The 15,265-nt window shown below is 36.4% G+C and overlaps 1 protein-coding gene across 1 annotated transcript in view; it reads left to right on the forward strand.

Annotated features, from left to right (window-relative positions):
* The window catches only part of LOC150078364 (coiled-coil domain-containing protein 186-like), a 334,475-nt gene that overhangs the window by 25,965 nt on the left and 293,245 nt on the right, over positions 1-15,265 (forward strand). Inside the window, exon 2 of the mRNA XM_090385405.1 lies at positions 11,650-11,784. Coding sequence (XP_090241531.1) covers positions 11,753-11,784 — 32 coding nt within the window. The 5' untranslated portion in view covers positions 11,650-11,752. The remainder of the gene's footprint in view (positions 1-11,649; positions 11,785-15,265) is intronic.

Here is a 15,265-nt window from a genome sequence, read left to right on the forward strand (position 1 = left end):
TGGTTAATCTTGTTACAAATAGAGGAGCAAGGAACTTAATTATTACGTTGTGTAATGAGGTCTTGTGGCTGACGAGAACAACCAGGTTGGCTGATCAGTTGAATGGATTTCAGTATTTCAACAGGGTAGGCTCATGATCTGCAGTACTGTTCTAATTATAAGTGGGAGCTTACCCTGTGCAGGCAATAATATCCAAATTATTTCAGAGAGAAAGACAGTCTTCTCCATGTAATGTAAAGAAGAATCATCAGATGCAGCTATTTGCGTTGCACTTATTGTTACGCATTGCATCAGTCTTCATGCAGAGACAACTGCTCTACTAATCAACATGTGTACTAGCAACATATACAGGTAATTCACCTGTGTTATTCTCTTATAAGGAACATCTGTTGCAGCTCATTGTGCTGCAGTCATCATTTAGCAGGTAATCGTGTCATTATTAGTGTAGTTTCACTCGTGAAATTTTACTATACTTTCTTGTTCTGTGCATTATGATTTTAATAAATGTAGTTCCTTGTATTTCCTAAGCAATAAACTATATTTAATAAATGTAGTTTATTGCTTATCTCAGAACATAGCCATTTCAGATGGCTCAGTTGTAATCTGCAGTTCCTTGTGCTGTGTCAGACTCTGTGTCTCAGACTATAAGTACATCAGATGATTTCAGTAATATCACGCAATTCCTTGTACTGTGCATGACTTGGATTACACATTTCTTCTTAGAGGGTTTTTGTGTGGATGGACTTTGGATGTTGTTGCGTACTTTTGAATGGAACCAAATTCTAGTAACCCTGCTCTATTCTAAATATATAGCAGGGTTGCCAGAATTTGGCAGGGACCGCCTGGTACAATAAATTTAAAAAAAAGTATTTTCTGTACACATTTTACTCTCCATATTCAAATTCTACATCCATTATATCTTTGCATCGTCTCTGATATCATTACAATATCTGCATATGATGACTTGACCAATACTTCAAATTCATCAAATTTATTTACTGTGCTTTTAGCATTAGTGTACCTGCAAATATAAATGTGCAAATATAACCCTAACGCAGCTAATGTATTTGCTTGGTCCAGGAGAATTCCCAGCAGGCCTTGAAATCCCCACACTTTGCATTCCAGGCTGCGGAATGTCAGTAGAAGTAGTGCAGGAATCACTTACACCTCTGCTGCAGCTGCTGTTAATCTGTTAGTCTGTGTACCTTTGTCACTAGCAGTATTCTGACTCATCTAGCACCGCCTTTATTGCATCAACAGATATTCTTGTGCCGCTTGTGCTTAAGTGTATCTCAACCTTGTAAAAGCACTTTCTTCTCTTAACAAGTACAGACCGTGCTGAGAAAAATTCTACTCATAAGCCTTGCACAGTCTGCCCAGGGCCAAATATTTGAGACATTTCGTATTTCATATCTACAGTTTCTTACATCTGTATTTAAATCTCTCTTTCATTAAAATTAGTTCTTCTAAATGTTTGACAGTATACAGGTTGTTTTAAAATTATGTATACACACTTGAAAAATATATATTTAATGAACAATATATACAAATGTAAATTTTTTTTGATACTTTAAAAACAAAAAAAAAAACTTTTTTTTTACAAAAATAAAACTTAAATGTGCCCTTCATCAGCATTAATTCTTGAGCAGCATCTATCTTCAACAGATCTACATACAGAAATGCACAAATCAGGCGAAATGTTTTCTGCTTGTTGAATTTTCATCCACAATTCCTCCAATGTTTGCAGTTTGTGACTGTAAAACCAATTTTTTTAAAGTATCCCCAAGCAAAAAAATCTAAAGGGGGTGAAATCTGGAGGATATTCAGAAGCACTCCCTCAGCAGCCTATCCAGTGATCATGAAATTCATTGTCAAGATAATTGCGCACAGCTGTATGATAATGTGGAGGTGCACAATCTTGTTGAAAATATACCAATGTATCTGCAAATATGTCTCTGATTTTTGGTACAGCACAATCCCTCAATATATCCAACAATGGCACTGTTAATGGATAATTTTTTCCCTTAACAGTGCCATTGAATTGATAGGGACCAATTATTCCACACGAAGAGAACCCCATCCACACAGTAATGCCTAGATTGACATCTTTCTGTAGAGTGATGTGTTAATTTTCAGTGGCCCAGTAAACACAGTTGTGACGATTTATATGGCTATTCATTTTAAATGTGGCCTCATCTGACCACACAATTGTATCCTGAAAATCAATGATTTTTTCCATTTTTTTTTTTTTTTTTTTTTTTTTTTTTTTTTTAATGTACTGCTCACAAAATGGCAATCGTTGATCTGGATCATATTTGAGATTGCATACACTAATTGAGATATAAATGACTTAAAGTTTAATTCCTTCATCATTCTAAAAATACTTGTATGGTTTAAACCTAGCTTTTGTGAACACCGTCTTGTTGATTTTCTTGGGGGTGCACAAGATTGTATTTTTTATAGCTTCAACGTTTTCATTACCTCTGGATGTACTTTTCTTGCCACATGCTGTCATTGATATTCTGAATGGTTCCATGCTCCTCAAATTTATCCCGCAAACGAGTAATTATTAAACGTGTCTGTGCTTTTGTTCCATATCGTGATTTCTAAGCACGCTGAACTTCATTGACATTTCTATATTTCCAATAATATTTTATAATTCTCTTTCTTCAAAACTTAATTGAGTACTCTCCATTGTTTTAGAGGTATCTATAAAATAAAGCAAAAATGAAATTATTGTAAAAAAATTGTCTATTTTTAAGCTACAAAATGAGTTGGTGCATATTGTTCATTGAATATAAATTTTTAGTGTGTATACATAATTTAGAAACACCAAGTATTATTAGTATTAGTGGTGGAAAATGATGGAAGGGAGCAAGCATATAAAGCATCAGCCAAAAAAGAAAAAAAAAACAACACCAACGCACTTCACCCATCTATACCTTCCAAGGATTTTTCTAAAGGAACTCCCCAACTTATGTAAGGGTTGCGTTCCGCAGAATGCTACGTAAGTTGGAATTTCCCTAAATAAGCATTTAAGGAAATTCCGCACTCGCAACTATGCACGCTGAATTTGATAGAAGCAAAAAAGAAATGTTCGACGAACATGTAAATAGAATTATTCAATTTTTTTATCTCATGTGCAGCAAAAATTACAAAAGTATACAAAATTTCAAAATTATAAAATTACAAAAAGAGGGAGGAGACAGGCATAATGTCAGCAAGTTTTACCATTCGAGCATCGTTGCCAGAATTAACTTTCCAGCTGATAAACACCCCGCTGTGGAAGTTGAGAGCCGTCGAGATTTAGAAGGGTTTTTCCAACACATCACAATTTCTCTGCAGCTGCAGAATCGGCATTAGCGACTTCATCGCATACTTTTATGTTTTCAAAACCAGCGCAATGCTTGAACCTATTAAACCACCCGTTGCTTGCCACAAACTTGGCTTGGGTTTTGCCATACTTATCGTTATCTTCATAAATACTTCTTGCTTGAATAGCCATTAGATTCAGGGGAACTTGCTTCTGAATCTTATTTTCCATCTATATTATTAATTAATAGCTTTTCCATCTTCGATATAGCACCTGAACGCTGTTTTGTGATCACTGTTGGGGCAGACTGGCCCCGGTGTGAAATACTTGATCCTTGAACATGTTCTTTTATACGTGCACTGTCCCTTAAAATAGTATTCACTGTTGAAGCAGCGAGACCTAATTCCATGCAATAGATGACAAACTTTGTCCTGCTTCGTACTTCTTAATTAATCATCTTCATTTCTAAATCAATTTTGTTTTATTTTGTTTTGTTTCCTAGCACTGCCAGCACATACTTTCCGTTAGTCACTTTCCCTTCATTGTAATAAGTAAATAGGAATGAAGAGAAGATTCTGAAAATTTGATAATTGAAGATTTCAGTGAAGGGGGGGGGGGTACACATTCATCATAATAACGTAAAAACCTACACAATTCCAGTTATCGGGATTATCGCAAATGCGATAAGATCGAGTTTACTACCCATTTATAATAGATTGCGCTAACAGAAAAGCCCAATAAACCGGAAAGTGCAAATTGTTTTTATTGTTTTAGGGTAATGACCTGCAGAAATGTGTTTTAGAAAAATATCACAAAGGCGTTCAAAATTGATTCTTATAACGGAATATATGATAAAGATGAAAGGGTAGTGCAATTTCCATTATAAAAATAACCTTTTAGAGAGAGAAATAGCTTAGTTATATAGCGAAAATTTCAACTTCCTAGGTCTTGGAATGAATTACCAAAAAAGAAACAATGTGTTATTGGGTTCACATTACTATATTTTCATGATACCTCTATTGGCGAAGGTAAAGAAAGCCAACACAAGAACGACAAGAAACGTCAGATAACTTACGCGGAAAATTAGTTTCCCATACGGCACTCTAGCGCTGCTCGCTTGGTAAACAGACAGGTGTTATCAGTCTTTAGCAAAGTCGAGAACATTATATTGATTGACAGGTAGGCATGGTAAACGATGAAATGATTGGTGCGCAAACACAACACACGATAAAATCGGGTTAGTATCATTTTAGTAGCATTCAGAAGCACTAACGGTAACATGCCCTAATGAACGCTTTCCATAATGGTGAAAAAAGGTCAGGTTACGTCCACTTGAATCCCATGGGAGCTTGAATTCCCTCCCGAAGTGGAGGGGATAACATAACCTTTTTTCTTTACAATCAGTCATATTTAGAAATACATCCATAAAAAAATAAATTTTTTATTTTTATTTTCTTGTTCAAAGTGTGCCCTAATGGTGAAAAAGGGTCAGGTTACCTCCACTTGAATCCCATGGGAGCTTGAAACCCTCTCGAAATGGAGGGTTTCCTTATATTTAGTGACTTAACCTTAAAACCTAACGTTTTAAGGTTAGGTCACTAAATATAAGGAAACCGTTTCTGTTATTTCCTAACCTACCATTTAAGGTCAGGTTACGAAATATAACGAAAAATAAAGAAACCTTTTCCTTTTTTCGTAACTAAACCTAATTCAACAGTATAGTAAAAACAGTCATGAACTCCAAAAATCTGCTTTTAATAATGAGAAAAAAACAATGAAGAACATAAAAATAAACAGAACGAAACGTTTATTAATTTTTCATCAAAAAATCAACCAACGTTTTATTTTCCTTACAAATTTCTTCCATCTTTAAAAGATTCATCGCTACTATTACCTGTTTACCATTCATTATAAAACTATTATGCACCGTTCTTTACTCATAAATACAAATTATAATGACTACACAGTAGCTTGTCCTCTGTTGTGCCCACCACCAATCATTTCATCGTTTGCCATGCCTACCTGTCAATCAATATGTCAATCAATTCACCATTTCGGCTCCAGACTGATAACGCCTACCATGTTTACCGAGCGAACAGCGCTAGAGTCCGGTGTCGGGAAACTAATTTTCCGCGTAAGTTATCCGACGTTTCTCGTTGTTCTCGTGTTGGCTTTCTTTACCTTAGCCCCTCCATTTATTCCTATGGGATGCAAAATACGTTTCCACAATTTTTTTTAATTTGCAAAAACTTAAAAACTTACATAAAGTCGGCAAAATTTCTGTAAGTCGGGGAGTTCCTGTAGTTCTTTCTTTAAATTATAAAAAGCACCCACTGCTACAATGACAACTGGAAGCCTATTCCAACAGTCAACCACTTGCTGGCTGAAGGCAAACTTTTGCAAATCTCTTCTGCAACCATCGTTTTTCAGTGTGAACTTAATGCTCCCCCATTGGTGTGTGTAGTCTTAGCAAGAGGAATAATGCCATCAACATTTAGCTTACTCAATCCATTCAAGACCTCAATCAGACCTCCCCCGAAGGTGCCTAGTCTCCAGATGATGCAATTTACAGAACTGAAGCCTTCTTGTAAGAGTACCCTTTTGTTCCCTTCACTGATCTGGTTGCCATTCTCTGCACCCTTTCCAACAGATCTACATCCTTCCTAAAGTGAGACCTTTAGAACTATATACAGTACTCAAGATGCATCCTAACCATGGCTTTGTACAAAAGGATAATCACCTCTTTATCCCTGCTAGCAAAGTTTTTGTATATCATTGAGAAAACCCCATGAGCTGCCCTGGGCCTGTCTACAGTGCTCAGAAACTTCGTATCTGACTGCACACTCACCCCCAGCTGTTTTTCATTTTTTCACTTTCCTGATTGTAGTACTACACAGTTGGTATAATAAGCTGGAATTGCTATGCAGTAGTAGCAGTAAGTAGGTAATGACAAATGATGCAAGAAAGCTTTATCAGCCAAAAAAAAAAAAAAAAACCTACACAGTTCACCCATCCATACCCTCCAAGAATTTGTGTAGTTCTTCCTTGAATTTATTTAACTCCTCCACTTCCTCAACAACAGATGCCTGTTCCAATAATCAACCACTTACTGCTGAAGGCAAACTTTCACATATCTATCCCGCAACCATCCTTCCTCAACTTGAATTTATTTTCCTCTTGTGTGTATTCCAATCCAGTGAAAGAAAGCCATTAACATTCAGCTTATTCAATCCATTCAAGGCTTTAAACACCTCAATCAGATCTTCCCATAGGTGCAATTTGCAGAACTGAAGCCTTTCTAGGTAAGTGCACCCTTTTATTCCCTTCATCAGTCTGGTTAACCTTCTCTGCACCCATTCCAGAAGATCTACATCGTTCCTAAAGTGAGGCCTGCAGACCTATATATGGTATTGAAGATGTGGCCAAACCATGACCTTATACAAGAGGATAATCACCTCCTTATCCCTGCTATCAAAGTTTCTGTATATCGTTAGCAAGATCCCATAAGCTGTCCGGGCAGCATGTTTGCACTGCTCAGGAAATATCATGTCTGACTACACTATTATTCCCATGTCTTTTTCATTCTCCACTACCCTGAATGCAGTACCACACAATTGATAAGTTACTCTGTTACTGCTCCTTACCTAGAAAGGCTTCAGTTCTGCTCTGAGGTTACTGCTACCCATATGCAGTACCTTACATTTGTCAATGTTTAACTTCAACTGCCATTTCTCAGCCCATCAACCCAATTTTCCTAGATCTTGCTGCAGTAGCTCACCCTGATGACTGTTGCTAACCACCCTGCCACCTTTGTATTATCTGCAAGCTTAGACATTAAGCCTGATAAATATCGAAAACAAAATTGGGCCTAGCACTGAACCCCGGGGGACTCCACTAATAACAGTAGTCTATGAAGAGCAGTGCCCATTGATAACTACTCTGTCTTCTTCCACTTAACCATCCCTTTATCCATAACAGAAACTTTCCCTTAATGCCACATTGCTCCAGTTTGTACAGCAGTCTTTTATGTGCACCAGTATCAAAAGCCTTCCTGAAATCCAAGTATATGATATCAGAATTATTTTTTGCATCCAGTTCCTTGGTCACTGTATCATAGTAACCTATCAGAGTGGATTTGTTAAGGTCGCCCTTTAACAAATCCATTATGTGATTGCAATAAAATTGCATGCCTGTCCAGATGGTCCTGCATTACTTCTTTAACCAGTGATTCCATTATTTTCCCTGGAACAGACATTAAGCAAAGAGGTCTGTAGTTATTGATGTCACCTTCTGATCCCCTTTATGAATTGTTGATATATTTGCACATCTACTGTCCATAGGAATCCCCCAAATTGAAGAATGCTCTCATAGTTATGGCTAAGGGTTTTCTTACTGCCTTTGCTGCCTCCCATAATATAAGTGGATATATTCCATCCACCTCAGGTGCCCTTTTTTATGTCCATCATCAACAATTTTCCCTCCACTTTCCTTTCAGTTATCACAAAGTCATTTATCTCCTTGTTAGAATTTTAATAAACTTCTGGTATCCCTAAAGAATTCCTCACAAATATAGCAAAAGCTATATTTGTGGAGAAGTGGTATTAAAATTGCAGAAGCCACTGTCACAACTTGTTGAAAAGCCTACCTATGAACTCTATTTTGTGCGTAAGGCTGGAGATCAAGATTAAGTATAGGCTCCAAAGATTTCCTGCAACCCATGTTCACAGTACCACACAATATTAACAGGCTACCTTATAGGTAGTCATAAATTGATGCCTTTTGCCATTTCGATGATATGGCGGGAACCCCTCAAGACCCACATAAACGATTGTTACTTTTACATGACCAATATTTCTGGGAAATACAAGCATAAAGTACAGTATCTGAACATAACTTCTGCTCTAAGGCCTGTTCCTCACGATGATACTATGCCAGTGCCAAAGCTACCAGAAACTTATGCACTTGACTCTGATTCAGTATCGGAAAAGGACTCTCTAGAAGATGTAGAACCCAGAATGAGTAAGATCAGAATTTTCAACTGTTGTTAATGCAAAGCCGCATCCAATCACTCAGGCAGAATTGAATGATGTGGTCAGAAATTTGGACCTCTTCAAAACTAAGGCTCAATTAACAGGATCATGGCTTCAGCAGTGGAATCTTCTTGAAAAGGGGTCAAGGTGGCTTTTTATAGGAAGAGGCAATCTAACATACTGACCTATTATTCCATGGATGATGCTTTTATTGTAACAATGTCCAGGAATTAATGAAAGAGTTACATCTGGAGCACGTCACTGAGCAGGTAGAGGCTTTTCATTAATTCATCCAAGGTCAGTTTGAAAGCAGTTTTACTCCATAATGGAAATAAGTCCATGCAATAACTCCAATCCATCTATACCATTTGTTCATGCAGGTCACGTGAAGGAAACATATGAGAACCTACAGGTTCTTTTACAAAAAATATGCTATCAAGAATACAAATGGAATATCTATGCCAAACTAAAAGTGGTGGCTTTGCTCACTGGGTTGCAAGGTGGATACACTAGATACTGCTTTTTATTCGAGTGGGACAGCCAAGCGAAGGATTGCCACTACAGGGTAAAAAAAAATGACCAGACCATTCAGAAACTACACCAGGCCAGAAAAATGTAGCACATCCTCCTTTGGTGGATAAGTCAAAAATCTCTTTACCTCCATTGCACAACAAACTAAGTTTAAAAAATATATTTGTGAAAGCAATGGACAAAAAGGAGAAGGTTTTTTTTTTTTTTTTTTTTTTTTGAGACTAAAGTTTCCTCGAATCAGTAAGGCCAAGATAAGAGGGAATTTTTGTTGGTCCTCAAATCAAACTGCTATTCCAAAATGAGGAATTCACTAAAAAAATTAATGCTTTGGAAATAAGAGACTGGAAGGCATTTGAAAAAGTCTACTGGAACTTTTTAGCCATTGAGAAGTCACAAAATTACAGGCAAGTTGTGGATGAGCTAATTTTAGACATCTGTACACCAATTTTAGTTTGGAAAATTAAATGCACTAGGCATAATCCTTATGGGTTTTGATAATTAACTATATAATATCGGTGTAAATACACCATAGTTAACCCATAGATTTGAGCTACGATTGTAGCGTAGAAGGCATCGTTTTAATTGTATCTCATAATGTGGTTGCCTTCACAACAAAATAGCTACTATTGAATTACTTCAAATAAATAACGCTTTTCTAGTAGAGAAGACTACTGTTATTTATTTTCAGCGTACCACCACCCAGATGATCGTCTGGGTGGTGGTACGCTGATTTATATACGATATACGATAATTTATATACATCCCACACATTTTTCTTCTCTGCCACGAGCCTCATTAGTGAATCTGACCTCCATTTAGGTATAAATCTTGAAAAGTATTTTTTAGTTTATATGAAAAGCCTAGTAGCTTCCAAGATTAAGTCCCTGAAGGCCTCCCATTTATAATTCACCATTGATAACATCATCAGTTGATCCTACCGTATAGAATTTAAAAACTCTGAGATCACTGTAGTCACCTATACGAAAACAAAAACCCTTCCCTTTACCCTTGACGGTAGTTACATCTTTAAGTAAATCCCACATCAGTAGACTGCGATCACTATCACCTAGTGGTTCCTTTATCTGCAAATTCTTACATGAATAATCACTGCTGATAATCAGATCAAGGGTATTATCCCCTCTGTTTGCCCCTCGAACATGTTGCTGTAGAAGACAATCCTTCAGTAAATCCACAAAAGTCTTGCTAGCATGTGAGTGACTAACCCACAAGTTCCAGTCAATATCTGGAAAGTTAAAATCCCCCATTACAAGATATTCTGATTTACTGGCCCATTCTATTTCTCTGCACAACTGTTCATTGTACTCATCAGAGTCATTAGGCCTATAACATTTGTGACACCAGACTCAACATTGGACTGTCCACCCATGTCAACTGGATGCACTTCCTTAGATTTTATGTGTTTCTTAACTAACAGCATAACCTCTCCTCCCTTCCTGTCCTGTCTATCTTTTCTATACACATTATACTCCACAAATTCCAATTCTGCACTGCTTATATCTGTGTGACAACATGTCTCTGATATCCCAACAATATCTGCCTTTGATTATCAGCACTTCAAATTCATCAAGTTTATTTACTGTACTTCTAGTATTAGTGTACATACAAGTATACATACACTTGTTTTTACTCTTATTTACCCTAACACAGCCCGTGTATTTACTTGTTCCACGATGACTGCCAGCAGCTCTTGAAGTCCCCAGGAACTTGCTCTCTAGGCTGCGCTCATTACAATAGAAGCATTTTAAGAATCACTTTTGCCTCCGCCTGCGGCTACCATTAATCTTTTAGTCTGTGAATCCCACAAATCTAGCAGTTTTCCGACCCACCTAACACTGCCTCGATAGCATCAGCAAATATTCTTGCACCCTTTCTGTTTAAGTGTATCCTATCCTATCCCTTTAGAAACACTCTCTCCTCTTAGCAAGCACAGACCATGCTGAAAAAAATTCTACCCTGTGAGCCTTGCACAATCTCTCTAGGGCCGAATTGATTGACAAGGCTCTCATCATATACTTCCTATCATGTCTGGGCAAAATTGCAGACACTTTTAACTTCTGTTTAACATGTGTTTTCATGTAAAAAAAAATTTCAGCACCGAAGGACATATTAAAATATTATTAAACTTATATTTAACATATAACTGATGATCTTGAAGAATATTATTGTAAATAATGCTGTAATGGGTACGTTATTAATGGTTAAATATGCAACAACTTAATTGTTAACACTTTTTGCTGCAATGTTATCCCAGAGTGAAAATAGAAATAACCTCTATAACCTCCTTTTTCTCAGTGCACTCCAAAATATGCTCTAAAATAAAATTTACAAATCAAGACTTAATTGATTAATTAATACAGTAGGTGTATTAATATATATAACACCTTTAATTGTGCAGTAAACAAGCAAACTTTCTTTTTTTAAGAAAGAGTGCTAACCATACAATGCATACCATACAATTATGTATGGTATGCATGCTACAAACTGACAGATGGCATCATTTACTTTAATTTAATTTCTTTAAATATTATTATTTTTTTTTTATTTAAGATGCTCATAATTAAATATCAAAATATGGGTCTACATATTTCTTCATCTGCATATGGTATACGTCTAAAATTTTTGCAAATCCAAATTGATATATTAGATTTGGTCCCCATTTAAGTTTTCTTAATTTTAAAATATCATTAAACAGACTTTATTAAATGAGGGAAATATTTGATATTTAATTTTATGTATTTATTTTTTTATTTATAGATGCTGATACTGTATTTATGGATCTTCACCGAGTGGTGTAAATGAAACTCATATACTGGTTGCTGAATTAAGATGCATCTTCATCCGAGCATTGACTTACCGAATGGAGTTGATTGCAATACACTTGTTATTGTGGTAGGTTAGTAAATTAGATGCAATAAAAATTACTTACGATGTTAGTTAAATTTAGTCATATTGTATTAACTGGGTTTTTTTTTTTTCAGTTTCACAGCATTTATCCTTGTTATTTTATTTCTGTTACATAATTTCCTAATAATCCATTTAATTAATAAATATATCTAATAAAAATAAGCCTTGTGTATACTCAGAAGAAGCACTTATTTTATAACATGGCTGTGATATGAATAAAGAATTGTCCAGAACCATTATTTTTTTTTCCCCAAGTTCCATGAATTTGTCTTTTTTTTCTTTTTTTTTAACATTTCATTTATAGCAGTTGTAATAACCTATTTCAAATTGGTACACCTCTGTGTACAAATCGGGTGATAACCTTTTTAATTTATTTTTCTTTACTTACACTTTTTCAACACATTGTTTTTTTCAATATTCTCATGAAAAATTTTTTAAGAAATTTTATATTTTGTTGTATACTTTGATTCTTTGAAGGTTATTCAGAATATTGAAGGTATTCAGGAAGATATTTATAGAAAATATTCATAATTTAAATAGGAAATCCTTAATTCATATAGGAAGAAATCATAATTTAAATAGGAAACTTAATAATGAAAATAGCAATAAGAACTTAATCGACGTTACTTACCTCAATTGATCTGCTTAGTTACATTGTATGGAAGTGGAAATGAAGTTTAAAATAAGTTAAAATAAATAAATACGGAATTGTTAAAACCTGTAATTAAAATTTTTTCAAATCCTCTCTGACCAAGATACCTACAAAGTTGACAATACATATAACATCTCCAGATTAAAGAACAAACTTGATGGTATTTTGAGAAAATTAAGATCTGATAAAGAAATCAACCTGCACACAGTACAACAAATTGTCATACGTAGTAGCATCCTTCCACACATGTTCGGCATTACTAAATTACACAAACCTGGTGACCCCCTACGGCCAATAGTTTCTTTCAGCAAATCTGCTTTTGCCAACCTATCCACCTTTTTTGGTTAAAATTATATTACCCCTTATGAGATTTTCAAAATTTAAAGTCAGCAACACCAATCAAGCTTTTGAATATATAAACACTGCCATAATTTCTGGGGAAGACATCCTAGCCTTTGGGCGCCTCCATAGCCAGGTGGGAAGGAGCAGCAGTGTGTAGCACACGCTTCTTGCTTAGATGGGGGTTCGAGCCTGTCACCACCAAATATGGAGGGTGCAGCAAGATCAGGGAATGACCACCGCATATCCTGGAGCAATATGGCCTTAGTTGCTAATGCTCTCAAAAACCAGATAACAAACAAACAACAACAACAACACACATTGGACTACCCTACCACAGCGGACTCGCCAGACAGCTTCGCCAAATGTTTACCAATACTTGTGTTTAAGTATGGAGACCGCACCTAAAGAAAGACATCGAGCTTCTTGAAAGGGTGCAAAGACGAGTAACTCGCCTGGTGAGATCGGCAAAAGGGTGTCCAAATGAAGAAAGACTTCGAATACGTGGGTTGCAGAGTTTGGAAACTAGACACCTTAGAGGAGATTTGATGGAGGTGTTTAAGGCTGTGAGAGGCATCAGTAAAATGAATGAGGACGGAATTTTCAAGATTATAAATGATGCTAGAACTAGGGAACATAAATTCAAGTTACGGGGGGAAATGTTTAGATTGGACTGCAGGAAGTTTTATTTTAGCCAACGAGTAATAAATTACTGGAATAAGTTGCCTACATGGGTGGTAGAGGCTGACAATTTGGGGAAATTCAAAGGTCATCTGGTTAGTACCTTTGGGTCAGGGAAGCGCATAGGATGATAGGTTTAATTTCCTTTTCTTTTACTAATTATTATTATTTATTTATTTTATTTTATTATTATTTTTTTTATCATTGTTTTATTCGGGTTTTTTTTTTTTTTTTTTTTTTGGCCGGTGCAGCGTAAGCTGTAGGCTTTCTTGCACCATGCGGCCATTATTAATACTAGTACTAATACAGACATAACGTTAATATTTTCTTCGCACAATAGATTAGGGACCAAAGAGACACACAAATATCCAATAAGTGACATCAGCAACGTTATATATATTTAATTAAATGTCAATCCGGTTGTAACGCATGCTACATCGGGAGTACTACTGAAAAATATGGCACCATAAAATCTTCCAATACATGTGCTTATTACCATCATAATAGCTTCAGAACTAATCAAGCGAGCACTGAACGTACACAACACGCACACTCTCACAACCACAATCCCCCTAATCGATTCAGCCATTGCAATCATTAAATTAGGATCTAGTTACAAAATCTTCCAACGCAACGTGCTTGTCATAGAATGGTGTTGTCATAACACTAAATTTAACGTTCTAAACATGAAACTGCCAATCAACCTTTCACCGGTCTTAAACCTTACGCAAATAAAGTTCCCACATGTCTCAAATGCATTATGGGAACATAAGAATTGATTAAATACATAATTCTTTTCCTCCTATCATTGCCAACCGAAGACGTTTTACCCGAAAGTCGCTTGTTGTGACTATTGGCTTCACCTTGTTCTCATATTAATATTTTATATGTGACAACCAGGGACGAGGTAGTGCACTTCTTCTTCCTTGAGCAAATTTTAATTACAGGTTTTAACAATTCCGTATTTATTTATTTTAACTTATTTTAAGCTTCATTTCCACTTCCATTCCATGTAACTAAGCAGATCAATTGAGGTAAGTACCATCAATTAAACTCTTATTGCTATTTTCATTAAGTCGATTACATAACGGTACATTAAGGAGCTCTAACGAAACAGGCCTACGCGCTCTGGATTCATTGAGGAATTTATTGTAGCTTAAACACAGAGCGTACAGATAAAGCAGAAATATATGAGCTTTCGGCTATATGGTAGCCTTCATCAGAATTAAAATACATGAATGGCAGTTGGAATGAAGATGTGCACTGCCAGGTGCGTGAGACGCGAGGTTTAATTGTTTGTTGACGTCTGTGGCTGTGACGCATGATGACGTGGCCAGCGCTTGTCCAATGACAGAACTACTGACTCTGTGATCGGGTTGACTTGGCAACCACTGTTCCTGTTTAAGGATTTATCCGAAGACTTTATATTTAACGATTCCAACCAGGTACGCTTTAGGTAATGGTGGGATCTGTCTACCACCACGACATCGCGGTGTGGGTCGATGTCGTGGTGGGTTGTCCAGACATGTTCGGCGATAGCTGAGTGTTCTATATCCGCTAAACGGATCGCTCTTTTGTGCTCCGAGAGACGTTTCTCGAGTCGACGTCCAGTCTCTCCGAAGTAGCAGCTTGTGCAGTCACGGCAAGAGATGCGGTAGACTAAACCGCTCTGCAGAAGGGTGGGGACAGGTGTCTTCACGTTGGAAATGAAAGAACGCAGTTTCCTGCGTTCTTTCATTAGACACTTAGACATACTTAGACACACTTGTCCGACGTGAAGGCACATACCTGAGG

Source organism: Mastigoproctus giganteus, chromosome 11, assembly GCF_048544385.1.
Source record: "Mastigoproctus giganteus isolate SK-2022 chromosome 11, ASM4854438v1, whole genome shotgun sequence".
Lineage (NCBI taxonomy): Eukaryota > Metazoa > Arthropoda > Arachnida > Uropygi > Thelyphonidae > Mastigoproctus > Mastigoproctus giganteus.